The sequence below is a fragment of the Colobus angolensis genome, unplaced genomic scaffold, assembly GCF_000951035.1.
Source record: "Colobus angolensis palliatus isolate OR3802 unplaced genomic scaffold, Cang.pa_1.0 Scaffold160, whole genome shotgun sequence".
NCBI lineage: Eukaryota > Metazoa > Chordata > Mammalia > Primates > Cercopithecidae > Colobus > Colobus angolensis.
Genome location: NW_012114711.1, coordinates 7758377 through 7786082, shown reverse-complemented (window position 1 = coordinate 7786082; position 27706 = coordinate 7758377). Strand labels below are relative to the sequence as shown.

The 27706-nt window shown below is 40.0% G+C and overlaps 1 protein-coding gene across 4 annotated transcripts in view; it reads left to right on the top strand.

Moving 5' to 3' along the window:
• The first annotated feature begins 428 nt into the window (after window positions 1-428).
• Window positions 429-27706, top strand: part of SUMF1 (sulfatase modifying factor 1) — a 104547-nt gene continuing 77269 nt past the window's right edge. For 2 of the 4 annotated variants that reach the window (XM_011937242.1, XM_011937241.1), the window contains exons 1-3: window positions 429-735; window positions 15290-15463; window positions 18644-18718. In XM_011937242.1, the coding sequence (XP_011792632.1) occupies window positions 466-735; window positions 15290-15463; window positions 18644-18718 (519 nt within the window). In that variant the 5' untranslated portion in view covers window positions 429-465. The remainder of the gene's footprint in view (window positions 736-15289; window positions 15464-18643; window positions 18719-27706) is intronic. The other 2 variants (XM_011937244.1, XM_011937243.1) reach the window with 2 other exon arrangements.

The window sequence follows — 27706 nt, the reverse complement described above, 5'->3', positions numbered from 1 at the left end:
GGAACTTATTTAATTGTCTGCAGTACCAGATAATGGTTAAAACTCAGGGTTTAAAGTTAGATTCTCTGCATTTAAATCTTGCTTTTGATATTTATTTGTCATGATCTTGGGCAAGTCACTTCACTGTTCTGTGAACACAATATTACAGGGTCTTTGTGAGGATGAAATGAGATTTTAAAATGTGAAGTGCTTAGCATAGTATTCTGTCACTTAGCAAATGCCCAACAAATTTGATTGTCATTTTTCAACCAAGAAATCATAAAGGGGTGCACGGTCTGTAGAAGGCCTTAAGTTTTGTGTTTTGCTGCGTTTTGACGTCAGCACAGGCAAGCAGGAACGCCAAAAAAGAACCTAATTAAAAGTGAAGAACAACTCTCCTGGCCACTTCATGTCAGCTCAAAATTCTGCCCCTTTAAGGAGGGCTCAGCCACGTGACCCACCGGGTCACATGGCTCGCGGGACAACATGGCTGCGCCCGCACTAGGGCTGGTTTGTGGACGCTACCCTGAGCCGGGTTGCGTCCTCTTGCTGCTGCTGCTCTCGCTGCTGTGTGGAGCGGCAGGGAACGAGGAGGCCGGGACCAATGCGGGCGCGGGGTCCCTTGCGGGTTCTTGCGGCTGCGGCACGCCCCAGCGGCCTGGCGTCTATGGCAGTTCGGGAGCCGCTCACCGATACTCGCGGGAGGCTAACGCTCCGGGCCCCGTACCCGGAGAGCGGCCGCTCGCGCACTCAAAGGTGCTCCATCGATTCCTCCAAGGCGGGTGGGGGCTGCTGGGTTACTGGACCGGGTTGGAGTAGGCAAAGCAAGGGACTAGTAGGAAGGGAAGTAAAGGTTATAACCACACCCCAAATCGAGCACCTGCTGATCCCATATGAGGAGTTCCTTCTCTGTGCCTCACCGGCAGACTCCGTTTAATTGACCATTAGGGAGTTTGGTTTGAGGGTTATTGTTACTTCTTTACCCCCTATTTCTTCCTCCCTCCAACCTATTCTCTTGATGAGGGTCTCAGAATTTTAAGTCAATCAAATTATGGTTTAAATCACCATTTCCTCTCTTATTAACGCAATAAATTGGGATCCTGGGTCTCAGTATCTTCAACAGGATTGTATACTTATCTGTAGTCTCCTCGAGTACACTCTGCTTGAGGACAAGGGCTTGTATTGTTTATCCTGCTATTCTTAGCACTTTAGCACATAGGAAGGACTAAGCAAACTGTAGTTGTTTTATTACTATTATTTATCTGTGTCTTGCTTAGCGCCTCTATGTGTTAGGTGCCAGGATATATAAATAACTTACTGACCGGGCGCGGTGGCTCACATGCCTGTAATCCCAGCACTTTAGGAGGCCGAGGCGGGCGGATCACGAGGTCAGGGGTTCGAGACCAGCCTGGCCAACATGGTGAAACCCCGTCTCTACTAAAAATACAAAAATTAGCCGGACGTGGTGGCGGGCGCCAGTAATCCCAGCTACTCGGGAGGCTGAGGCAGGCAGGATAATTGCTTGAACCCGGGAGGCAGAGGTTGTAGTGAGCGGAGATCGTGCCACTGCACTCCAGCCTGGGAGACAGAGCAAGACTGTCTCGGAAAAAACAAACAAACAAACAACAAACTATTACTTCATTCTGTCTGCCCGGTATTTTGCATGTTGGTGTGTTGTCGAAACAATTTATGGAACTAGAAGTCAGGTGTTCTGACTCTTAAACTAGTGCTCCTTCTTGTTTACTTAGTGGACCCTATCCTTTTCCCATTCCATTTTTCTTTTCTTTGGGTTAATCCTGACCAATATTTAGGACTTCGGTGAGAGGTAACATCCACAGCAGGTTTTACCTGACCTCCTCTCTTTCTCTCTCCTTCAGTATTTCCATATCCTGCCTCAGTAGTATGTGTTTACTCTGACATAACAATTATTAAAGATGTTTTTCTGTTGATGTCTCTCCCCACTTGGACTGTGAGGGTGATAGGGTCAGGACCATGATTTAGTCTCTCAGGTGTAGAGTGTAGGAGGTTGATACATGGGCTTCTCATTGTTTTTCCATCCTGTATAATTTTGGGTCTTCAATTTTTTTTTCTGTTATCCCTTGGAGCATGCCCTGCAGCATTGTTTATCTTCTGTGTGTTGAAGACTCCTGATTACTGTTTTAGTGTGTATTGGCCATACTTGATTTTAATTCCTCTCTAACTTGCCTGATAATTGATAATCAATCTCTCCCTCTTTCTTTCTTTCTTTTTTTTTTTTCAGAAGGAGTCTCGCTCTGTCGCCAGGCTGGAGTGCAGTGGCGCCATCTCCGCTCACTGCAGCCTCCACCTCCTGGGTTCAAACGATTCTCCTTCCTGCCTCAGCCTCCCAAGTAGCTGGGATTACAGGCCCAAGCAACCATGCCCAGCTAATTTTTGTATTTTTAATAGAGATGGGGTTTCACCATGTTGGCCCGAATGGTCTCAATCTCCTGACCTCGTGAGCTGCCTGCATCGGCCTCCCAAAGTGCTGGGATTACAGACGTGTCCCACCGCGCCCGGCCAATCTCTCCCTCTTTCTAAGGAGAAATCCTTACATCTGTTTATCTGTTTTTTAATAGGGAGCCATCTCATTTGCATATATGCATTGGTCTGTCTCATAATTTTGTCTAGATTCCTCTGGCAAGCCCTGAACATTTCTCATTTTTAAACATTCTGTTTTCCTATGGGTTCCAGAATGGATGTGGATGCTAGAATCTTTTGGATTATGTTTACAAGATGTACGTTTTTCATCCCTATAGAGTGGTTTTGTGTCTTGATTGATGCTATATGGGTCATCTTTGGCCAGTTCTTATAGTCTGCTTTCTACACTGTTTAGGGGCATCTCAATTTATTAACAAATTAGTGGTTGATGAGAATATACCTTCAAGCCTTCAAGGGCACAACCTAATGACTGAACCTGAAGTAGTCTTGTTGTCAAGACAATGATGTCCTAGGAGACTGTTCTTCATCTCTCTGTTTTCCTTGGTTTCAAATGTCTTAGTTCGTGTGCAGATGACTTTTCTCTAATTCTGACACATTCTTTGCCATTTATTCTAAATTCAGGAACTCCAATATTTCAGGAGAAGTAAATGATCATAGTGGTGGTTCTGCTTTTTTTTTTTTTTTTCTCTTTGTTTTCTGTTTATTTGGTTTAATTCAACAAATGTTTATTTGGTACAGTACTGTATAAACTTGTTATATAAGATTCATCCTATGTGCTGGGCATACAGAAAAAGACCCATACACTACCCACATGGCATTTACACTCTGGTAGGTGTTTCTCTCTCTCTCTCTCTCTCACTTTCACACACACACATAAGCATCATTTTTCTATAGTGAGAATACTATAGGAGGAAATATGTCCAGAGTACCTGGAGAGGAATAAAGAATTCATTCTTCATGGACAAGTCAAGTAGTGCCTCAAAGAAAAGGTCACATTTGAGCTAGGCCTTGGAGGAAATATTTTTAGGAGCTGGGAATGGAATTTCAGATTCAAGGACATTCCAAGAAGGAGAATAGTATCAACACATAGCACATTGTGGAAATGCACGGTGTGTGCTGTTAAACATAAGTGATTTAAGATCTAGGAGTGACATGTTCACACTTTTCTTTTTTTTTTTTCTGAGACGGAGTCTCGCTCTGTTGCCCGGGCTGGAGTGCAGTGGCCGGATCTCAGCTCACTGCAAGCTCCGCCTCCCAGGTTTATGCCATTCTCCTGCCTCAGCCTCCCAAGTAGCTGGGACTACAGGTGCCAGCCACCTCGCCCGGCTAGCTTTTTGTATTTTTTAGTAGAGATGGGGTTTCACCATGTTAGCCAGGATGGTCTCGAACTCCTGACCTCGTGATCCGCCCATCTCGGCCTCCCAAAGTGTTGGGATTACAGCCTTGAGCCACCGCGCCCGGCCATGTTCACACTTTTTAATGTAACACTTTTTCGGTAAGTCTTTTTTTGTTTTTGTATATTCATACAGTGAGTGTGTGGCAAGGTGAGGGACACAGAGAAATAACACTGGGCTTTGCCCTCAAGAAATTTTCAGTTTCACTGGAAAGTTATGGCAATTAGAATTGTCTGGGAAACAATATAGACATTTAAAAATTTGATGTGTATTCCCTCTGGTTATAAAAATACAATTCTCATTGAGAAAATTATCTTAACAGTTTTCTGCATGGCTTATGATTGTGTAACAAGGAAGCAAAATGTTTTAGTCTGCTTTTATCTTTTAGAAGAGTTATTTGAAAGGCATTTAGGATCATCGGATGCTAAGATTGTAGGTGTCATGTCTGTACATATGGATAAAGTCAGTCTTAATTTCCTGTCTGACGAGGTTTCTGACTGGTAAATGCTTCCCTGGGCATCCAGGCACAATCGAATGCCGTCTCTTCCATGAAACCTTTCCACCTCCTACAAAGAAGTAGTTTTTCTATCCTCTCAGTTCCCATAGCTTATTTTGTTGTTGTTTGATGACAGCTTGTATATTTTCTTTAATATAGTGCTAGTGTTTTTTTATGTTTTGTTTTGTTTTTGAGACGGAGTCTTGCTCTGTTGCCCAAGCTGGAGTGCAGTGGCACAATCTCGGCTCATTGCAACCTCTGTCTCCTGGGTTCAAGTGATTCTCCTGCCTCAGCCTCCTGAGTAGCTGGGACTACAGGCATCCGCCACCACGCCCAGCAAATTTTTGTATTTTTAGTTGAGATGGGGTTTTACCATGTTGGCCAGGATGGTATCAATCTCTTGACTTCGTGATCCACCTGCCTTGGCCTCCCAAAGTGCTGGGATTACAGGCGTGAGCCACCACACCCTGCCCTAATGTAGTGCTAGTTTTGTAGTTGTCTGATATTCTACATTGGAAGCATTTTTAGATGTTTTAATCTCTATATCCTCCACGTGCCTTGTACATTTTAGGCATTCTGTAATAATTTCTTGAATGACCTGTTTCCTTTTATGGTGGATACAATATTGAGAAACTGCCTTTGGAATAAAGAAGGTCACATACTTTTTCAAGAAACATTTGTAAAGTATTATTTTGCCCTGTTCATCCTCCTAAGAATCCTGTGAGAGAGATCGTCTCCCACTTTACAGTGAGGCAACTGCAGCTTAATGGAATCATAGAGCTCAGAACTGCAAGAAACTTTGAATGTCATTTCATCTATGATTAGTGTCTGTCTGTAGAGGCAGGAGGGTGACAGAATGGTATAGAGAGATAAGCCCTGTATAGATAGATAAGGCAGGGGTTTGTGGACAGATCTAGAGAGCATGCTTCTCTTATTCACCTAGCTTTCTCATGAGCCTTTAGCTTATTTTATTTTATTTTATTTTATTTTATTTTATTTTATTTTATTAGAAGGGACTCAGAACAAGAGCCTTTAGCTTTTAATGTCAGGGCTGAGGAGAGGAAAGAAGGAGAAGGAGAAGTTACACAAAAAAGTTATGTATGATCTTATTTCATCTTTGTGTACAAAACAAAAATCACTTATTAGCAAGTGAAAAAAAGACAAGACTGGCTTAAGCAGGAAAAAACTGGAGGGGACATTTATAGCTCTCCAAGTTGGGAAGTTCAAGAGTAAATATGGCCCCAGACACACCTGGATACAGGGCCTCAGGCAGCATCTCCAAGGCCTTTCTCTTTGGCTATCTCTTGGCTCTTCTGCTCCATTGTCAGGTAATGTCCCTTCTCCTACTGATAAGATAACGAGAAGAGAGAAAATTCTTTCCTGGTAGCTCCAGCAAAAGTTCAAAGATGGACTTTGGGTCTTGGGCCTATCCCTAATTACATCTCTGTGATCAAAAGAATGCTATGGTTGACCAGGCTTGGTGGGTGGTGGGAAGTAGGATAGAGTTATCCAGTACCCCTGGGCCACTTAGAAAGCTTAAGAAATGGTTTTGGAAAGGAACTTCAGTATTTTATAAGCAGTAGAGGGAGTGGGTGCTGGATGGACCAAAATAGCAGTGCCCACTGCACGTGGCCTAAGTGTGTAGCCCACATATGGTTCTGTTATTCCAATGAATAATAGAGTCATTCTTGACTTCACTTACACTTCTGGCTTGAGTGGCAGTGGCAGAAGCTGTGGTGTGGCGGGGAGGGGTTTATCTCACCTTCAAATTGGAGGAGATATGGATTCTTTGAATTTGGACCTTCAATGAAGAGTTGACTAAAATGGTCCTTTTTATATGGCTTAGGATCCTACAGAGTGAGACACTTGATGCTCTGGTTTTCACTTGAATGACATTTGACATTTGTAGGACAGAAAACTTTATTTCATTAGTATAAATGAAAAATTATAATCCACTCAGAGTGATCCAGGCTATTTTTATCTATAGTCTCCAGAATGGAAACTTGGCTTATTCAGCACTGGCTATCTCTGATGGTTAATGAAACAAGGAAAAAAAGAAAAATTCAGCCAGAAGTCCACAGTGGAAGTCGTGATTGCATTAGCATTGTTGGTACTCACCTTGAGGGAGAAGAAGATGAGAAAAGTTAGATAATTGTAAAAGTTCATTAGGTACAGTGGGCACAGCTTCCTGTGGGCCTTTGAACTGAGGGATGAACAACTGTTCTCATAACAGGAAGTTTTTGCCACAGGAAAGCTTTTTTATTTAAGTCTTTTATGAAATCTCTTATTAGAGCCTCTTAATCATTTTAAGACTGCTCTTGAAATTTTTGTCTGACATCTTCAATTTTTCTACTTCTTTGTAGAGCTGCTTAAACTGCTGATTTCTCCTCTTAGGACTGCGCTATCTTGTGTCCCAGCACTTATAGTGAGAATAATGGACAAACTTAGTTCAGTCCTTGATCTGCATCTGTTAAACAGGTTTCACTGTGATGTTGACATGTTATGCGTGTCTAGAACTATTAAAAATTAATAGCATTTTTATAATTATGCATAATTCAAATGATAAATTCCTGATTACAGTCATGACCTCATTCAATTAGTAAAGATTTTTTGTGTCTACTGTGGACCATGCACCATGCTAGGCCCTGGGGATATAGAAATGAAAGATTCATTTCTGGTCCCCAAAGAGCCTAGGTTCTAGGTTCTAAGACACTTTGCGTGAGGTGCGGTGGCTCATGCCTGTAAGCCCAGCACTTTGGGAGGCTGAGACAGGAGTATCAGTTGAACTCAGAAGTTGAAGACCAGCCTGGGCACATAACAAGACCTCGTGTCTACTAAAAAAAAAATTAGCTGGGTGTGTATTGGTGTTCACCTGTAGTCCCAGCTGCATAGAGGCTGAGGTGGGAAACTTGCTTGAGCCCAGGAGATCGAGGGTACTGTGAGCTGTGATCATGCCTCTGCACTCCAGCGTGGGGTGACAGAGTGGGACTCCATCTCTTAAAGAAAATATATATATATATATATTTTTTTTTTTTTTCTGCAGGCAGGAAAAACCTCCTGGAGGAGGTGATCCTTGAACCATGACAATATTTACAAAGAGACAAAGTAGTTTATGAAAATGCAGGTGAAACACAGGGCAAGAGAGAGTGTGAGAGATGAGCTCTGATGTTTATATATGTTATTCTGAAAGGTGATAGGAATTCCTGACAATTTTAAGTAGGAGAGTAGTATGGTCAGATTGACACTTTTTTTTTTTTTAAACAGGAAGTACATTTACATGGTTTAAAAATTTAAAAACATATAGAAAAGTATATAGTGAACAATTTCTCATTTACCCAATAACCTTCCCCTCAGACAACCACTGCATGCATTTCTTTTGTATTTCCTCAGAGCTGTGTTCTGCAAATATAAGTAAATACAAAAATATGTGAACCTATGTACCTCAACCTGCTTTCACGCTAATGACAGCATACCTTACTTACCATTTGTGCACCTTGCTTTGTTCATGTAGCTCATCATAGTGAGATCTCTCCATATCAATACATCAAAAGCTTCCTTTGATATCCCCCTCTTCTTTTTTCTTTCCTTATGGCTGCTTAATTTTCCATTTTATCGAAGGCCCACAGTTTATTTAAAATGAGCCTACTCTTGATGGACATTTAGGTTATTTCCAACCCTTTTCTATTGGAAAATTGTGTTGGGTACAGTAGACTAACATTTTTAGAAGGATTAGTAGGGGCTTAAATATTTGTTGAATTAATTATTGAATGGAAAATAGATGACTTAGAAGCAAGTGGGGATGTGAAAGGGGACTGAAGACAGGAACACCAATTACAAGGCTTCTGCAGTTATCTGGGGATAGAAAAGAGGGAGAGATTAGAGAGATACATACTTAGGAGATCGAGTGAGACTAGGTGGCCTGTGTAATGTTGAGAGTAGGGGATGCGAGTAGTTAAGGTTGATTTCTTGGGATAGCAGTAATACATTGGACAAACAGAAACACATTTATTACTAATTTATCATAGATGAAAACAGCACCATTTTTATTGGGAAATGCATGCATAGAATCAAAGCAACCACTAACAAGGAAAGTCAGTAGAAATAGAAAGTAGAATCAATGATTGTGGATTCCTAATTTGTTTCTTCTGATGTTATTTTTCTAATGTTTCTGCCCTTATTGCTAAGCAACTCTTTTTTTCCAACTAGTCATCTCTCCTTGACTTCTTTTTTTCCTTTTCTAATTTGAGCCCTTGTTTTTTAAAATTTTATTTTTAATTGACAAATAATTATATAATAATTTGTGGGATACATTGTGATGTTTTGATACATGTTTACATTGTGGAATGAGTCAAGCTAATTAACAAATCCATCAGCTCACATGCTTATATTTTTTGTGTGTGGTGAAAACATTTAAAATCTATTTTTTAATAATTGTGAAATATATAATGCATTATTTATTATAGTCACCACTCTGTGCAATACATCACTAAAGCTTATTTCTTCTATCTAACTGAAATTTTGTGCTGTTTGATCAACATCTTTCTTTTTCCCATCTTCCCCACTCCCCTAGCCTCTGATAACCACCACTCTACTTCAATTAGTTCAACTTTTTTAGATTCCACATTTGAGTGAGATCAAGGTATGTGTCATTTTGTGCTTGGTGCATTTCACATAGCATACCGTCTGCTAGGTTGGTATGATCCATGCTATCATAAATGGCAGAGTTTTCTTCTTTTTTTTTTTTCTTGAGATGGAGTCTCACTCTGTTACCCAGGCTGGAGTGCAGTGGCACAATCTCTGCTCACTGCAAGCTCTGCCTCCTGGGTGGGGTGCATGCCATTCTGCTGCCTCAGCCTCCTGAGTAGCTGGGATTACAGGTACCCGCCACCATGCTTGGCTAATTTTTTGTATTTTTAGTGGAGATGGAGTTTCACCGTGTTAGCCAGGATGGTCTCGATCTCCTGACCTCGTGATCCAACTGCCTTGGCCTCCCAAAGTGCTGAGATTACAGGCGTGAGCCACCGCGCCTGGCCAAGTTTTCTTCTTTTTAAGGCTAAAATGTATAAATAAAATATATGTATATGCATATATATATATCATTTTCTTTATCCATTTATCTGATAAGGGACACCTAGGTTGCTTCTGTATCTTAGCTATTGTGAATAATGCTGCTATGAATATGGGATTGTAGATATTTTTTGAGCATACTGGTTTTATTTCCTTTGGCCATATACCCAGAAGTGGGATACCTGAATCATATGGTAATTCTGTTTGCAAATTTCTGAGGAACCTCCATATTTTCCATAATCACTGTATTTACATTCGCACCAACTGCATAAGGGTTCCTTTTCCTCTACACCTTCTCCAACACTTGTCATCTTTCATTTTTTTGATGATAGACATTCTAACAGGTGTGAGGAGATAGCCCATTGTAGTTTTAATTTGTGTTTTCCTGTTGATTAGTTGTGATGAGCATTTTTTCTTATATTTGTTAGCCATTTGTATGTCTTTTGAGCAATGTCTCTTCAGGTCCTTTGCTCATTTTTAAATTGAGTTCTTTGTTTTCTTGCTATTTAGTTGAATTCCTTATGTATTTTGAATATTAACGCCATATAAGATGCATGGTTTGCAAAGATTTTCACTCATTCTGGGATATCTCTTCACTCTGTTGTTTCCTTTGTCGTACAGGAGCCTTTTGGTTTGATGCAATCCGATTTGTTTATTTTTGCTTTTGTTGCCTATGCTTTCGGGGTCAAGTCCGAGAAGTCTTTGCCAGGCCTGTCTCATGGAGCTTCTTTTCCCAATGTTTTCTTCTAGTAGTTTTACAGTTTCAGACCGTACATTTAAGTCTTTAATATAGTTTGAGTTGATTTTTGTATGTGCTATAAGGGTCTAATTTCATTCTTCTATATGTGGATATTCAGTTTTCCTAATACTATTTATTGAAAGATTGTCCTTTCTCCATTTTTTGTTCTTGGTGCCTTTGTTGAAAATCAGTTGATGGTAAATGCATGAGTTTATTTCTGGGCTCTCTATCCTGTTCCATTGGTTTTTGTGTTAGCTTTTATGCCAGTACCATGCCATTTGATTAGGTTTGTATTTATTTTGAAGTCAGCTAGTGTGGAACTCCACCTTTGTTCTTCTTGTTCAAAATTGCTTTGGCTCTTTGGGGTCTTTTGTGGGTCTGTACAAATTTTAGGATTTTTTTTTTCCTATTTCCTTGAAAAGTGACATTGGAATTTTGATAGGAATTACATTGAATCTGTGGATTGCTTTGGGTACTATGGACATTTTACATTAATTCATTTAATCCATGAACATAGGATGCCTTTCCATTTATTTGTCTTTTTATACTATTTTTTTCATCAATGTTTTATAATTTACAGTATATAGGTCTTTTACTTCTTTGGTTAAATTTACTCCTAAGTGTCTTTTTTTTTTTGATGCTACTGTGAATGGGATTAATTTCTTTTTCTTTTTTCTTTTTTTTTGAGACGGAGTTTCACTCTTGTTGCCCAGGCTGGAGTGCATTGGCAGGATCTTGGCTCACTGTAACCTTCGCCTCCCGGGTTCAAGCAATTCTCCTGCCTCAGCTTCCCAAGTAGCTGGGATTACAGGCATGCACCACCATGCCCAGCTAATTTTGTATTTTTAGTAGAGACGGGGTTTCTCCACTTTGGTCAGGCTGGTCTCGAACTCCCGACCTCAGGTGATCAGCCTGCCTCAGCCTCCCAAAGTGCTGGGATTACAGGCGTGAGCCACCTTGCCCAGCCTGGGATTAATTTCTTAATATCTTTTTCAGATAGTTCATCATTAGTTTAGAGAAATGCTGGCTGAGCACGGTGGCTCATGCCTGTAATCCCAGCACTTTGGGAGGCTGAGGCGGGTGGATCGCCTGAGGTCAGGAGTTCGAAACCAGCCTGGCCAACTTGGTGAAATCTCTACAAAAAATACAAAAATTAGCTGGGTGTGGTGGCAGGCACCTGTAATCCCAGCTACTCGGGAGGCTGAGGCAGGAGAATCACTTGAATCCGGGAGGTGGAGGTTACAATGAGCTGAGGTCAGGCCATTGCACTCAAGCCTGGCCGACAGAGACACCGTCTCAAAAAAAAAAAAAGAAAAGAAAAAAAAAGAAATGCTGCAGATTTTTACATATTGATTTTTGTGTCCTGCAACTTTGCTGAATTCATATATCAGTTCTGACAGTTTTTTGGTGGAGCCATTAGGTTTCTGTATATAAGATCATGCTGGCTGGGCACGGTGGCTCACGCCTGTAATCCCAGCACTTTGGGAGGCCGAGGCGGGTGGATCACGAGGTCAGGAGATGGAGACTATCCTGGCTAACACAGTGAAACCCCATCTCTACTAAAAATACAAGAAATAAAAAGATAAAAAGATTAGCCGGGCGTGGTGGCATGTGCCTGTAGTCCTAGCTACTCGGGAGGCTGAGGCAGGAGAATGGCATGAGCCTAGGAGGCGGAGCTTGCGGTGAGCCGAGATTGTGCCACTGCACTCCAGCCTGGGAGACAGAGTGAGACTCTATCTCAAAAAAAATCAATCATGGCATCTACAGTCAGGGACAATATAATGTCTTTGTTTCCAGTTTGGATGCTGTTTCTTTCTTCATCTTGCCTGATTGCTCTGTCTAGGACTTCCAGTATTATATGGAATAGAAGTGGCAAGAGTATGCATCCTTGGCTTGTTCTGAATCTAAGAGGAAAAGCTTTCAATTTTTCCCCATTGAGTATAGTGTTAGCTGTGGGCTTTTCATATATGGCTTATATTAAGGTACATTCCTTCAATGCCTAACTTGTCAAGAGTTTTTATCATGAAAAGATGTTGAATTTCGCCAATGTCTTTCTGCATATATTGAGGTGAACCTTTGGTTTTGCCCTTCATTCTGCTAACATGGCATATCACATGTGTAGCTTTGCATATGTTGAACCATCCTTTGATCCTAGGGATAAACTCCACTTAATTTTGGCGTATGATCCCTTTAAAGTGCTGTTGAATTCACTTTGCTAGTATTTTGTTAGAATGTTTGCATCTATGTTCATTAGGGATATTGGCCTGTATATATATATTTTTTTCTTCTATATATTCTTGTCTGGCTTTGGTATCAGTGTAATGCTGGTACCATAAAATGAGTTTGGAAGTGTTTCTTCTTCTTCAATTTTTTGGAAGAATTTGAGAAGGATTGGTATTAGTTCTTCTTTAAATTAGAATTCTGCCATGAAGCCATCTGGTTCTCAGCTTTTCTTGATGGAAAATTACTATTATTATTATTATTATTATTACTTGAGATGGAGTCTCACTTTGTCACCAGGCTGGAGTACAGTGGTGCAATCTCGGCTCACTGCAACCTCCGCCTCCTGGGTTCCAGTGATTCTCCTGCCTCAGCCTCCCAAGTAGCTGGGATTCCAGGCGTGTGTCACCACACCTGGCTAATTTTTTGTATTTTTAGTCGAGACGGGCTTTCGCCATGTTGGCCAGGCTGGCCTCAAACTCTTGACCTCAGGTGATCCACCTGCTTCAGCCTCCCAAAGTCCTGGGATTACAGGCGTGAGCCACTGTGCCTGGCCAATTTTTAAAACTATTTATTCAGTTTCCTTATTTGTTCAGATTTTCTACTTCTTCTTGATTTGGTCTTGATAGGCTTTATGTTTCTAGGAATTTATCCATTTTTTTCAAGGTTATCAAATTTGTAGATATATAATTGTTTATAAGTAGTTTCTTATGATCCATTTTATTCTGTAATATTGAACCCTTGTTTATAGATGAGGGACTTGACAGTTCCTAAGCTGCTGTGGAGTCTATTAATTGACTCACTCAAATGATTTGAAAATAAGACATTATGTCTGTTAAGAGTGTATTTCTGACAGATAGTATGGTTGAAGGCCTGTGGTTTTTGAAAAAACTTGAGATAGAATTCATATAGCATACAATACACTCTTTTAACATGTACAAGTTAGTGGTTTTTAGTATAGTTATGAGGTGTTACAACTATCACTGCCTAATTCCAGAAGACTTCATCATCTCAAGAAGAAACCCTATGCCCATTAGCAATCATTCCCCATTCCTGCCTCTCTCTAGCAACCACTAATCTACTTTGTGTCTCTTTGGATTTGTCTATTCTGGACATTTCATATGAATAGATTCATACAATATGTGGCCCTTTGTGATTGGATTCTTTCACTTAGTATAGTATTTTCAAGGTTCACTCATTGTAGCATGAACTAGTACTTATTTCTTTTTATGTCCGAATTATTCCATTTTATAGATATACCATATTTTGTTTACTTATTCATCAGTTGATAGACATTTGGGTTGTTTCTGCTTTTTGACTTATTATGAATAATGCTGCTATGAATGTTTTTGTACAAGTTTTTGCATGGACATATGTTTTTATTTCTCTTGGGTATATACCTAGGAGAACTGCAGGGTCATATAACTCTTTGTTTAGCTTTTTGAGAAACTGCCAGACTGTTTTCCAAAGCAGCTGAACTATTTTACATTCCTACCAGCTATATATGAGGGTTCCAATTTCTTCACATCCTCATCAACACTTGTTATTGTGTCTTTTTTGTTATAGCCATGCTAGTGATCATGAAGTGGAACCTCATTATAGTTTTGATTTGCATTTCCCTAATGACTCATGATGTTGAGCATGGACCTGCATTTTTTAACTGAACATTTTCAGTGTGATCCTCAGACCCTGTGCTCAGTGTTGGGAATAGAGCTGTGAATAAGGCAGCCCCAGTTGCTGTCTTCTTGGAGTTTAGAGTTCATGTGGGAAGGTAGATAGGAACAAAGTAATTGCAATTAGGTTTTTTATAAGGAACTATACAGCACATAGCCCCTTAGTAAACTTTAAAACTTTCTATTTTAATGAGGTAAGCCTTTTTCATGATTGTTGAAGGCCAAAATTCATGCAGTGGTTATTTAAAGATAGAGATTGCATTTTTACATGTGCTTTTAAAAATAATTCAAAAGAAACAAAAGCATATGCAAATAAAATACGTATAAAGAAAAAAGTGGGGCTGGGCATGATGGCTCATAATCCCAGCAGTTTGGAAGGCCGAGGTGGGAGGATCACTTGAGCCCAGGAGTTGGAGACCAACCTTGGCAACATAGTGAGACCCCATGGCTTAAAAAAAAATTAGCTAGATCAGCGCAGTGGCTCACACCTGTAATCGTAGCACTTTGGGAGGCCGAGGCAGGTGGATCACCTGAGGTCAGGAGTTCAAGACCAGCCTGGCCAACTTGGTGAAACCCTGTCTCTACTAAAAATACAAAAATTAGCTGGGCATGATGGTGGGCGCCTGTAATCCCAGCTACTCAGGAGGCTGAGGCAGGAGAATTGCTTGGACCCGGGAGGTGGAGGTTGCAGTGAGCTGTGATCATGCCACTGCACTCCAGCCTGGGCTACAGAGCAAGACTTCATCTCAAAAAAAAAAAAAAAAAAAATTAGCTGGTCATGGTGGCACATGTCTGTACTCCAGCTATTTGAGAGACTAAGGTGGGGAGATCTCTTGAATCTGGGAAGTCAATAGTCAATGCTGTAGTTAGCCCTGATCATGCCACTATACCCCAGCCTGGTCAAAAGAGTGAGAACCTGTCTCAAAAGAAAAGGAAAGTTGAATATTCTCCCTACCTCTGCATTCCAGCCATTAGCGGCTTGGTGACTGTTATTCCAGACCTGTTTCCAGTACAGGTATAGATTTATATCAGTAGAGGTTTGATTAAGGAGATTACCTTCCTAAAGAATTTTCACTTCTTTTTGAGAGACTTGTGATTCACCTTCTTTGGGGTATAGAGAGATTTTTCCTAATTTTACAGTTATTACTGTGGTGAAGATTTACTAACTATTGAGTGCTTACTGGGTGCTAGGAACTTTACCCCTACACAGGTACACCTTGGTTGTGATACATGACTTCCTGTGTTTCACCTTTCATTTTAGATGGTCCCCATCCCTGCCGGAGTATTTACCATGGGCACAGATGATCCTCAGATAAAGCAGGATGGGGAGGCACCTGCGAGGAGAGTTACTATTGATGCCTTTTACATGGATGCCTATGAAGTCAGTAATGCTGAATTTGAGAAGTTTGTGAACTCAACTGGCTATTTGACAGAGGTAATGGGATTGGGGAAAGGAGGGAGAACATGTTCTTTTCCAGAACTTTTAAGAATGCTTTAATAGCAGCTAAGATTGACTGACCACTTTTACCACATTCTGTGGTAGAACTGTGTGAAGCATTTTATTGTATATATTTCATCTTAATTTCTCACAACAACCCTGTGAGGCAGGTTATTTTTCAGGTGACATACTGAGGATTAGAAAAGTGATTTGCCCCACATCACACAGCTAGCTGGTGGTAGAGCTGGGATTCCAGCCTGGCCAGTGTGACCTCAGAACCTGTGCTTTAACTATTATGCTATATTGTGTTAACGCTTAATGTGTCAGAGAATACCACTGACCACTAAGGCTTTTTGAGATAACAGATGGCATGCAAAGTAAGACCACTTTTCTTCTCAGTAAATCGCAGTTTGGTTTTTCCAGAAGCATCTCATATTTTTTAAGTGATAAATGCAGAAGTGCAGTTTTTCATTTTTGTGGCCTTATTCCAACACCTTGACAACTCACACACACTGTGCTGTGGCGGTTCCAAACATTACCTGGTGGTCACTGAATCACAAAGCAAGGTTCTGAAAGTGGATGTTGTCCTAAATGGGAATAGGAAGAGGAAGGCTTTCTAGTCTGTGAATGTTTATGTCAGTTTCTGAAATACACTTATTTTATTTGCTGTCCAGTTTTTTCTCACAAAAACACTTTACTCTTGTCTTCAGTTCGTGGAGTCCCTGTTCCTTTTTTTTTCTTTAAGGCCCCAAATGTCTTTTTGTAAATTATTATTAAATGAATAACTTGAGAGTGAATGTTTAAAGTAAAACAACTTTCAAATTTGGTTTTGCATTGTCACATTTCTTTGGAATTTCTTGAAATATACAAAGTGGTTAGAAACCTTTTTTGTACACATTTATAGTAAGCAGAAGTCCTTTTCCTTTTGGTTTCACAGGATACTCTCAGCTCAGGTTCCTCATTAGTTTACTTAAGTTAGAAGACTTCTAAAGAACCAGGGTTCTCCATGAAGATTAGATAGAATAAGCAGAACTTAGGGCATCTAAAAACATAGATGGGGAAAAGTTACAAGTTGGTACAAAAGTAATTACGGTTTTTGTCATTACTTTTAATCTAATACATCTGGTTATTTACTACCCTGGAGCCCAAATGTAGTATTTCCTTCAATTATGATGCAAACAACAAACCACAGCAGTAGTAGCAGTACCTCTGCCTTTGTTACTAGTATAAATCACAGACATTTTTAATCATATTTTTGTTGTTGCAGAGATCTTGAAATATTGTCTACATTCATCCCCACTTTGAAATATGAGACCTGCCACTAGATCTTATTTAATATATTAATGAAGAGCATATTTAATACTATAGCACTAATTTGTTTATTAATATTTTGATATAATGACTTTTCTTCATAATACTATTGATTTTATTTTATGCATTTAAATGTTTTATTCTGAGAAGGGGGTTCTTAAGCTTCACCATAGTGCCAAGGAGCTCAAAGGACCAAGAACTACCTTGGACCAAATGCTCTATTTTTTTAATGGCACTCTATAGACTTCTTTTCCCATCTCTCCAGCTTCACTTTATATCATGCTCCTCTTGTGTACCGTGTTCTAGCCCTGCTGGTTTTGTTTCTATTCCTTAAAAACTCAACATTCTTTCCCACCTCAATAGCTTGGTCTGTATTTTCTCTCTGCTTGGAATTCACAGTTCTCTTGCTTATGCCCCTTATGCATGACTGGCTCCTTCTCATTCTTGAGTCGTCTCAGCTTAAGTGTCACTTTCTCAAGAACGTTTTGCATGACACTCTTTACCTGACAAAGTGAAGTAAAGTTATAATTATTTTCTTCCATTCTTTGCTTGATTTTTTCTGTGCTCCCACACTTAAGCACAATAAGGATAGGGACCATGGCTATCTGATATTGACCTTATATTCCCTAATTTAGCCCCAAACTAGGCACATGGTAGGTGTTTGATACACATTTGTTGAATAAATAAATGGCTTAGGTAGTTAGTCATGGCAGTGTCACAAGGGAATGCAGGAAGAAGATTGGGGTGAAGAAGAAATGGTAGCCTCCCCTCCGGAAAAGGAGTTGGAGGTGCTTGTAAGATCTGCAATATAAGATCCGGTACTCAGTTAATTTCATCTAGTAAGAACAGGACAGAACTAGAGGTAGAGATTTGAGAGTCATTTGGAGTACTGGCTATAGTTAATTTGATGAGATTGAAAGAAGTTGTCCGTCAACAAACATCGATCAGTGTATCTCAAAGTGTACCTCTTGAGCTACCTGTATCAGAATGACTAGCTGTGTGCTATTTACACATACAGACTCCTTGACCTCACCCTAGAGCCCCAGAATCAGAATCTCTGGGGTTGGGGAGCAGCAGTATATAGTTTTAACCAGCTGATTACATAATCTCAATTGTACAAAGCCTGAGAGCCACTGGTGTAGTAGAAGTGCAGAGAGCCAAGGGCAGATCTCTGGGGAGCAACAGTGTTTCAGTGGCTGAAACAAGAGCTCACATATTTTAGGAGATGAATAAGAACACTCAGAAATGTAGGAGGAGAGTCATGGTTACCAAGGGACAAATGACCTAATTTTCAGAATAGGGTTACATACAACAAAAATAATCAGGTGGATGAAGACTTGAGACACTAATGTTAAATAAAATCGTTAAAATACAGATTTCCATTTGGTGCTTGAATTGGCCAGTTGAGATTTGTAAGCACATTTGACCCCTTAGTGGAGCTAGAATGTGTCAGAATATGAGCAAACAGTGCCATTTTATTCATTTAGCTAGATTCAGGACAAAGGACAAAGCTTGATTATGTAATCTCACATGTACAGAATACTATTTCCCAGAGTCATTTGTAATACTTGGGGAAATGTGTTTCCTTCAGGAACAGTCATGTTCTCAAAAACTAATCTTGTTCAGTCTGCATTCTTATCAGCTAAGTGAGTCTTAAATGAAAATGGTCTCTGGAAGTGACATTAACTTGTTTTAAGAGGAAGCCAGAGACTTTTAAGATATTTCTGAGTCCCCTGGGAAGTCATAAGAAAGACCCAAGTTCAACCGGACAAGAGGAATAACTTTAATAGTGTGGAGAGAAAATGGCACACATGAAACACATTACCACAACCTTTTCTGGATTTTTATTTCCTACCTTCCTTATAGGCTGAGAAGTTTGGCGACTCCTTTGTCTTTGAAGGCATGTTGAGTGAGCAAGTGAAGACCAATATTCAACAGGCAGTAAGTAATGTTTCAATAGGTTCCTGTATTTCTCTAAGGCTCATTGAAAAGGGTTTGGGTGAAAAATCCAAACCACATATGTCAACCCCCTCTCCCCCTGACACCTAACCATTCTCCTGCTGAGGCCTGACCCTAAATAATAGGCCCATGGACCAGGACGCCTTATCTTAAGGAAAATGGGACAAGATGGTATCTGAGGAAGTGCTGGGTCTGCCTTGAGCTTGTCTCATGTGCCAAGGAACACACTGTGTTGCTAGGTAGAACTCAGTAGGCTCCAGACACTTCTGAGTTTCATTTACTTATAGCCATTTCTAGAATGGAGGGCTCAATGAGAACATTTTAAAATTCTATTCTTAAAGTCTCCATCTCCTCAGGTGCTGGTGTGGAGATAGAGCTTCCTTAAACATTTTTGAATTCATGGGATCAGAGTAGCATTCAAGAAAGGAGCCTTTTGTTCTGAATATTCATAAAAAAATGGAGGTGGTGAACTGGTTCTTACACACAGGGTATACCCTCTCATATGGAGGATCCAGGGGATGCAGATGAGGTGTGTTTTTCTCAGACATCATGGAAACAAATAGTGGAGTAGACTTCCACAAGCACCTTTGTGATGAGTAGAACTTGGGATTCTTGTTCCAGACATTTTAGCAGGTTTTTGTATGTTTGAGTATTTGCTTGCTTACATGTCTCTTGAAAATATAAGAACAAGGGATGGAGTGAGGGTAAGCTGGGAAGTTGAGGGTTCACAAAACAAAGAGGGTAGAGAATGCAAAAGAGATAGGAGATGGTGAGAGAGGGAAGGAAACCGGGGTCTGCCCACTCAAGGGAAGCTGATGAAGCTAGAGGCATTGAAGACAAAGGAATCCAACCCTTATCTTCCTTTTTAATCCAAGTTGCCTTTTAGTTCCTGTCTGCACTTCATCTTTATGGGTGGGCCTCACTCTGTCCTCTCTTGTGAGCAGCAGTGCAAGAAAAATTAAACTGTCCTGGCTTATGTTTTCTTTCTCTTAAAACTAATGTAGAAAAACTTGGGGGAAACGGTGAGGTAAAACAAGACTTGTTTTCAGATCATATATAGGTTAATCGAGCCACTTTTTAATATGTGTTTTAGATAAATGTTTGAAAAATGTGATTGAGTTCCATTTGAATTCACAGCTTTCTTTGCTCCTTACAAGTTTATAAGTCTAATATGTAATCTGATACCCCCCCACCCCACCTTTTTTTTAAAGGACTTTGAGGTCAGTTTAGGCTAGTGTTGGTGAGCCAGCAACTTTGGACAGGGGACCTCATTTTAAGATACTGAGTTCAGGTGAGGGAGAGCATTTGTGCTTATATTTGTAATTTGGGTTTTCAGACACAGGGCCTCTTGTCACTTGAGAGCACATTAGGTGTGAAGACAGAGGTGGGTCATTGCTAGGCTCTGAAGGTGCCTGTTGAGTACATGGTGAAGTGTGTGTGCTTGTAACTAGGATGAGGACAAGCGGCTCTCATTGGGTTGTAGTGTCAGTCACTTGCTTAAATGCTCATAATGGAAAAGCAAACCTTTTAAGCTTATTTAGAAAGGGCTGAACGAGTAACATAAATCTGTTGATCAGGGAGAGCAAAGTTTTTGTTTTTTTCATCCTCCTCATAAGGCCTGACTTACCTTCATTCACTGCACCAGACCTTTTTTTTTTGTAACTCAGTGTCTCCAAAAGAGTAAGATGTGAGCTGGCCTATGAAGTAAATTTAAGCAGTAGGGAAGATGATTTTGAGTGGTAGATGGGCAAGCCTCTGATCTCCCTGAATCACATAGTGAGAAAGCGCTTTCCTTTTAGGTGTCTTTCAAGACTTCATTAAGTTAAAAAGAAAGACTCTTGAGTGCTAGCATATCCTTAACACTTGACTACACTTGTTATTCTCCATTTTAACATAGAAAAGGCCTTGGAAGTGTCCTCAGGCTACCGCAGCTAGTTAATAATATTATTTTCATGTAATTATTTTAAGTGTTGCATTCTATTTATGACGGGTTATAAAAGTGAGATAAATTCTCCTTTTTTAAAAAAAAAATTTTTTTTTTTTTTTGTAAAATTAGACAAATACAGAAAATAACACAACACAAATGTACAGCTTACTGAGTTATCCTAAGGTGAACACACCTGGTTCACCTTAGGTCCAGAATTAGAATTTTTCTGCCTGCCCTAGCAGCCCCATCCAGGTGCCACATCCTAATCATCACCCCTCTCTGTCCTTAAAGTAGCCACTCCCCTGCTTCTCAAAGTAGATACTTGTTTGCATTTCTTTATAATATTATTATCCAGGTGTACATCTCAAGTTTAATCTTGCCAATTTAAAGGAAATTTGAGTCTTTTAAGACTCTTCTAATCTACAGGTTTCCCTTTCATTGCATTGCTTCCCCTTACCCCCTAGTTTTTCCTCCAATGATTTATCTGTTGAATAATCTAGGACATTTAGCCTTGAGATTTTCCTACAGTCTGGATTTTGCTGAATGCCCTGTCCTGGTGCTGTTCACCTGTTCTCTCTGACCTCTGTATTTCCTGCAAATTGGTAGCTGGATCCCCAAGTGTCATCAGACTCAGGTATGAACCCCACAGTAAGACATCAGATAATTGGTGGGTTCTTTCCCCATGAGGCACCTGATGTCTGGTGCTGCTTCTTTTTTCATCCTCCTCATAAGGCCTGACTTACCTTCATTCACTGCACCAGACCTTTTTTTTTTGTAACTCCAACTCCATCTAAAATGTTTTGTAACATTTTACGATGTTAGCGGCTGTTGATGCTTAGTGTCTAATCCATTAATCCATTGGAGGCCATATGATGGTGTATTACTCTCTTCTCGTGCTGCTAATAAAGACATACCCAAGGTTAGGTAATGTATAAAGAAAAAGAGGTTTAATGGACTCACAGTTCCACATGACTGGGGAGGCCTCATAATCATGGCTGAAGGTGAAGGAGGAGCAAAGGCACGTTTTACATGGTGGCAGGCAAGAGAGTGTGTGCAGGGTAACTACCATTCATAAAACCATCAGATCTCATGAGACTTACTCACTATCATCAGAACAGCACAGGAAAACCTGCTCCCATGATTCAGTTACCTCCCACTGAGTCCCTCCCATGACAGTTGGCGATTGTGGGAGCTATAATTCAAGATGAGATTTGGATGGGGACATAGCCAAACCATATTAGATGGTGATAATCTAATCTTTTTCATTTATTAATGGCGATTCTTTCATAAAGAGACAGTTCCATTCATCTACTGTTTCTTAACTATTGTTGCAGGTCATACAGGAAAGATAGGATAAATGCTTGATTCTTTACTAGCTTTTAAGATAATGATTTGGTTCCCTACTGTTCTTCAAAGGTGACCAATTAGAGTATTTTTTGATTAAATATTTCATCTTCAGATAATTATATATTCTCATGCATTGTAAGGAATAATATGGAGAGATCTGGTGTACCTTTCACCCAGTTTCTTCCAATGGTACCATCTTATATAACTATAGTACGGTTTCACAGCTGGAAAATTGAGCATTCATATGACCCACTTGTTTTTGTCTGATTTCACCAGTTTTATATTATTCATTTGTGTGTCTGTGTATATATTTAGTTCTGTACAATTTTACCACAAATGTAGATTTGTGTAATCACTGGATTTAAAAAAGTCTTCATGAACTCATGGATTTAAATATATTTTATGGCCATGCATAGTGGCTCATGCCCATAATCCCAGTCAAATTTTGGGAAGCCGAAGCAGATGTTTGCTTGAGGCCAGGAGTTCAAGACCAGCCTGGGCAAGAGAGAGAGAGACCCCATCTCTACAAAAAATACAAAAAATTAGCCAGGTATGGCAGCATGTGTCCGTAGTCCTAGCTACTTAGGAGACTGAGGTGGGGAGGATCACTTGAGCCCAGGAGCTCGAGGTTTCAGTAAGCTGTGGTACTCCTGGCTGGCTGGAGTACCACTCCAGGCTGGCTGACAGAGTGAGACCCTGTCTCTGGGGAAAAAAAAACAAAACATATTTTATTTTATTTTATTTTACACCGAAATCATGATCCCTTTTGAAGGTTTGGGCATATCTTTTTTTCCAACAGCTTTATTGAGATGTAATTTACATACCATAAGTTTCAACATACTAAGTGTACAATTCCATATTTTTTATATAGTACAGTTTCACAACTAGAAAGCTGACTGTTGATACAACTCACTTATTTTGGGGTTGTATCAAAAATTTATCTATATCATCACAATCAAATTTTAGAACATATCTATCAGCCCTAAAAGAAACCACATGCCCATTTGCGGTCATCACCGATTCCCATCCCCAGCTTTAAGCAGCTGTCCTGAATCCTAGCAGTGACCCTCGTGGTCCTTCATGGCTTCATGGCTTCATAGCTTTGCTTTTTGTAATGACAAGATCTGCTCCCATCCCTACCCCTCACCCTTAAAGCCATTTCTTTAAGAAGCTCTAGTATCTTTTAGTAGGAAATAGTATTTCGAGGACCCTGTCTAGGCCCTGGGTGTGCTCATTGCTATTAGGTTTCTAGGCCACTGCAGTGGACAGAGATAAAATGCCAAAATCAGTTTACACTGATACTTCCATTTTGTGATTTTTAATTTAACCTGTTCTGTATTACATCTATCGCCTTTCTCCCACAGCAGGAATCCTGGTTTTCAAGGACACAGGGGATGATAGACTAGTCCATAATCACTCATTTATTTTATCCCAGATTATATACATAATGGTCTCAGTAATACTAATGCTACCATCCCCAGTGTAATTACTGAGAATAGTTTTTTAAAAATCTGAAAAGTTTATATCTGCTTTTGCTGTTTCTCCCCTAGTTTTAAAATATTGTACTATTTCCGTATTATTGAAACATATGTCCATTATAGAGAGTACTCTTTCCATTTTAGCTCTCAACTAATCTCAGTTCTATAAGTAACTACATGTTTAATGCTCTCTGTGATCATGTCTCTGTAGTCATTTGAATTGATCAAGCTTATTCTCAACTAGATTCTTCAGGAAGTGGCCATGGGAACAATATGCCCTGAGTTTTTGCATGTTGATAACAGTTAGTGCTCTTTATACTTTAAAGTCAGCTTTTCTGGATATGAAATCTTTGGTTCACATTTATTTTTCTTGATTTTTATTTTTATTTCTTAATTTTTTTTCTTTTGGAATGAATCATTGCTATTGAAAAGCCTGGTAATAATCTATTTTTTTCCCCTTGAAAATTCGTTGTTTTTGCCTAAATACCCAATGATTTTCTTTTTTCTCATTCTTTAGTGTCCAGTGATTTCATTAGACTGTGTGTTGGTGTTGGATGTTGTGGGTCAGTATTCTAAGGTATGGGGTAGAAGCTTTCAATATCTAGTTTCATACTTTTTTTTTTAAACTTCAGGAAATTTTTATATTATACTTTTTACCATTTTTCATGTCCTTACTTTTATTTTATTCTTTAGGAATTTCTCATATCTTTCTTTACATAATTCTTTTTACCCATTTTCATTGTTTATCACTTTCTTTTTAATCATTTTTATCTCTCTTTTTTTTTTTTTTTGAGACAGGGTCTTGCTGTGTCACACTGGCTGGAGTGCAGTGGCACGATCTTGGCTCACTGCAGCCTTGACTTCCTGGGCTGAAGTGATCCTCCCACCTCAGCCACCCAAGTAGTGGGGACAACAGGCACATGCCACCATACCTGGCTAATTGTTTTGATTTTTAGTAGAGACGAGGTCTCACTATGTTGCCCAGGCTGGTCTCAAACTCCTGGGCTTAAGCAATCCTCCCACCTCAGCCTCCCAAAGTGCTGGTATGACAGGCATCAGCCACCGTGCCTGGCCTCTTCTTTTTATTTTAATTTTTTCTTCTTTTTTGTCTTCTGTGTCTTTTAATTATCTGTGTATTTCTGAAATGACTTTTTATTTTATTTCTAATTGCCACTTGACTTCTCTACCTCATCTGAGTTTGTGGATTCTGATTTATTTTGTTCTGTCATGCATCATTTTCTTTATGCCATTTACCTCATTTTATTTTTATTTTTTTTTTATTTTTATTTTTTGAGACAGAGTCTGGCTGTGTCACCAAGGCTAGAGTGCAGTGTGCAGTCTTGGCTCACTGTACCCTCCACCTCCTGGGCTCAAGCAATTCTCCTGCCCCAGCCTCCTGAGTAGCTGGGATTACAGGGGCCCGCCACCACACCTGGCTAATTTTTTGTGTTTTTTAATAGAGACGGAGTTTGGTCATGTTGCTCAGACTGGTCTCTAACTCCTGAGTTCAGGTGATCCATCTGCCTTGGCCTCCCAAAGTGCTAGGATTATAGGCATGAGCCACTACGCCACGCCATGTTATTTATTTATTTATTTTTGAGCATGTATTCCTGACTGCATTTGTTATTCATAAGGATGTTGTTCTGCTTCTTCTTCTCTTACTTCTTATAGAACTTTGAATTGCATTTGAGCTTGAGTCATTTCTGTTGCTCATTTCTATTTGAACTCAGTTTTTCTGAACTTTTAGAAAGAGACATGGTTCAGGGTAGCTTTGTAACTTCACTGAGCTCCCTCTTAGTTGTTCTCAGCATAGTATTTAAACGATGGCCTCCTGTCTCCTGAGATTTCCTGGATTTCTTCCCCTCCTCCACTACTTCTCTTTCCTTTTTCTCTCTTGTCCATCTATTTCAGGAGTTTGGTTTTGTCTCTTGAGATTTCTCCTTGGTGTGAGGCTGTATTCTGGAAGGGAACCCTGGGAGGTCAGTTTCAAGAGTTCATGGTGCACAACTACTTGGGCACCTTCACAGTTTCTTACCATGGGCCCCTTAAACCTACTCCTTATTGGAGTGGACAAAATTCCTTCCAGTGTGAGCTACTATTGTCAGACTGTCCCTCCATGTTTTCTAGTAATGCCTGTTGGCTCTTTTGGGATTTTCCTTTTCACAGGTCTGATTGCCTGTTGCTTTCTTTTTCCTGCCCAACCACTGCCCAGCCACAGACACCATGCAGGTTATATGGCCGTTGGTAGTTTTTCTTCACCTGTTTGTGTTCTGGGTTTGGTGAGGATACTTTGTCACATGGATTTGCTGTGCACATTGTTCATGGGTTTTGGGTATTGCTCTCTAGTTCTGTCTGGTTTTATACGTAGAGAGGAGAGATTCAAAAGCTTTGCTGATGTTGTTCCCATCTTAGCTAGTTTTCTTTTTATGTAAAGTTTTGAGGTGAAACATTGAGCTAACTTTCAGAGTTTGTGTGTAAAAATATCTTAAACTGGTGAATTTAATGGTTTAAAACAGAGTATGTTAATTCATGATTATTATTTGGACATTGAATTTGAGACAAGAATCTTAAAAAGTATAGATATTAAATCCCAGAAAGGATTAAGGCTAGTTTTGCTATTGTGGCAGTGTTTGCTTTTTGGGGGATATTATGCTATAGATCAGCAGTCCCCAGCCTTTTTGGCACAAGGAACTGGTTTTTGTGGAAGACAGTTTTTCCTCGGATGTGGGGCAGGGGAGGGGATGGTTTTGGGATGATTGGCGCACATTACATTTATTGTGCACTTTATTATTATTAAATTGTAATATATAATGAAATAATTATACAACTCACCATAATATAGAACCAGTGGGAGCCCAGAGCTTGTTTTCTTACAACTATGTGGTCCCATCTGGGGGTGATGGGAGACAGTGAGAGATAATCAGGCATTAGATTCTTACAAGGAGCCAGCAACCTAGATCCCTTGCGTGAGCTCTTCACAACAGGATTCGCACTCCTGTGAGGATCTAATGCCACTGCTGATCTGACAGGAGGCAGAGCTCAGGCGGTAATGCAAACAATGAGGAGCAGGCTGTAAATACAGATGAAGCTTTGCTTGCTCGCCTGCCACTCACCTCCTGCTGTTTGGTCCGGTTCCCAATAGGCTACAGACCAGTACTGGTTTGTGGTCCAGGGATTGGGCACCCTTGCTCTAGATAACCCTCCTTTCTTGAAAAAAAGGATAATATTTAAGATATACTTCCAGTATTTAAGATGAAGACTGTTTTGATTTTATAATTGTGTTATTAATATGCCTCATAAAACTTTGACCCAAGGGATAGCCATAGGCTGGGTAGAAAACAGTTGCTGTTAGTGGGAGCTTGAGGAACAAGGATTATCTCTTCATTTGTAGCTTGGCACTTTCTAGATTAAGTTTAAGGAAACAAATTCCTGACTAGGTATCCTTGACAAATGAGAGGAGTAGGCTATTTTAAGTTCTTTTCAACTGGAAGTCAATTTCAGTGAAGGATGAGAATTACCAGGCATCTTCTTTCCCCCTGCAGTAAAGAGCAATTTCTAGGCAGTCATATCCTGCCCAAGTGGTGCTGGGTGCTTTGTTATTTGGATGACACTGGACTGGGACAGAAGGTAAAGAATAATGCAGTCTGACCTGCTGTTACTTAATCACAACTGCACAAAAACTCTAAACTGGAAAGAGAACTGTTAGTAAGGATGCCATCCCGTTATCTGAAGGTACATGGGTTGTAATGAGAAATGCCTTGAGGTCCAGCAGAATTCTAAAGTCACACCCCCCAAAATGATTTTTAGAAAAGCTTTACTAAGTTAACTTCAGTGTAAACCAAGCCAGAAAGTATTCAGGAAGGCAAGTTTCAGTACATAGGAAAAGTAAATTAAAATAACTGAAAACACATGTAAGTCAGATAAATTGCTCAGCATCTTTTTTTTTTTTTTTTTTTTTTTTTTTGAGATGGAGTCTTGCTCTTGTTGCCCAGGCTGGAGTGCAGTGGTGTGATGATCTCAGCTCACTGCAACCTCTGCCTCCTGGGTTCAAGTGATTCTCCTGCCTCAGCTTCCCAAGTAACTGGGATTACAGGCTCCTGCCACCATGCCTGGCTAATTTTGTATTTTTAGTAGAGATGGGGTTTTACCATGTTGGCTAGGCTGGTCTCGAATTTCTGACCTCAGGTAATCCACCAGCCTCCGCCTCCCAAAGGGCTG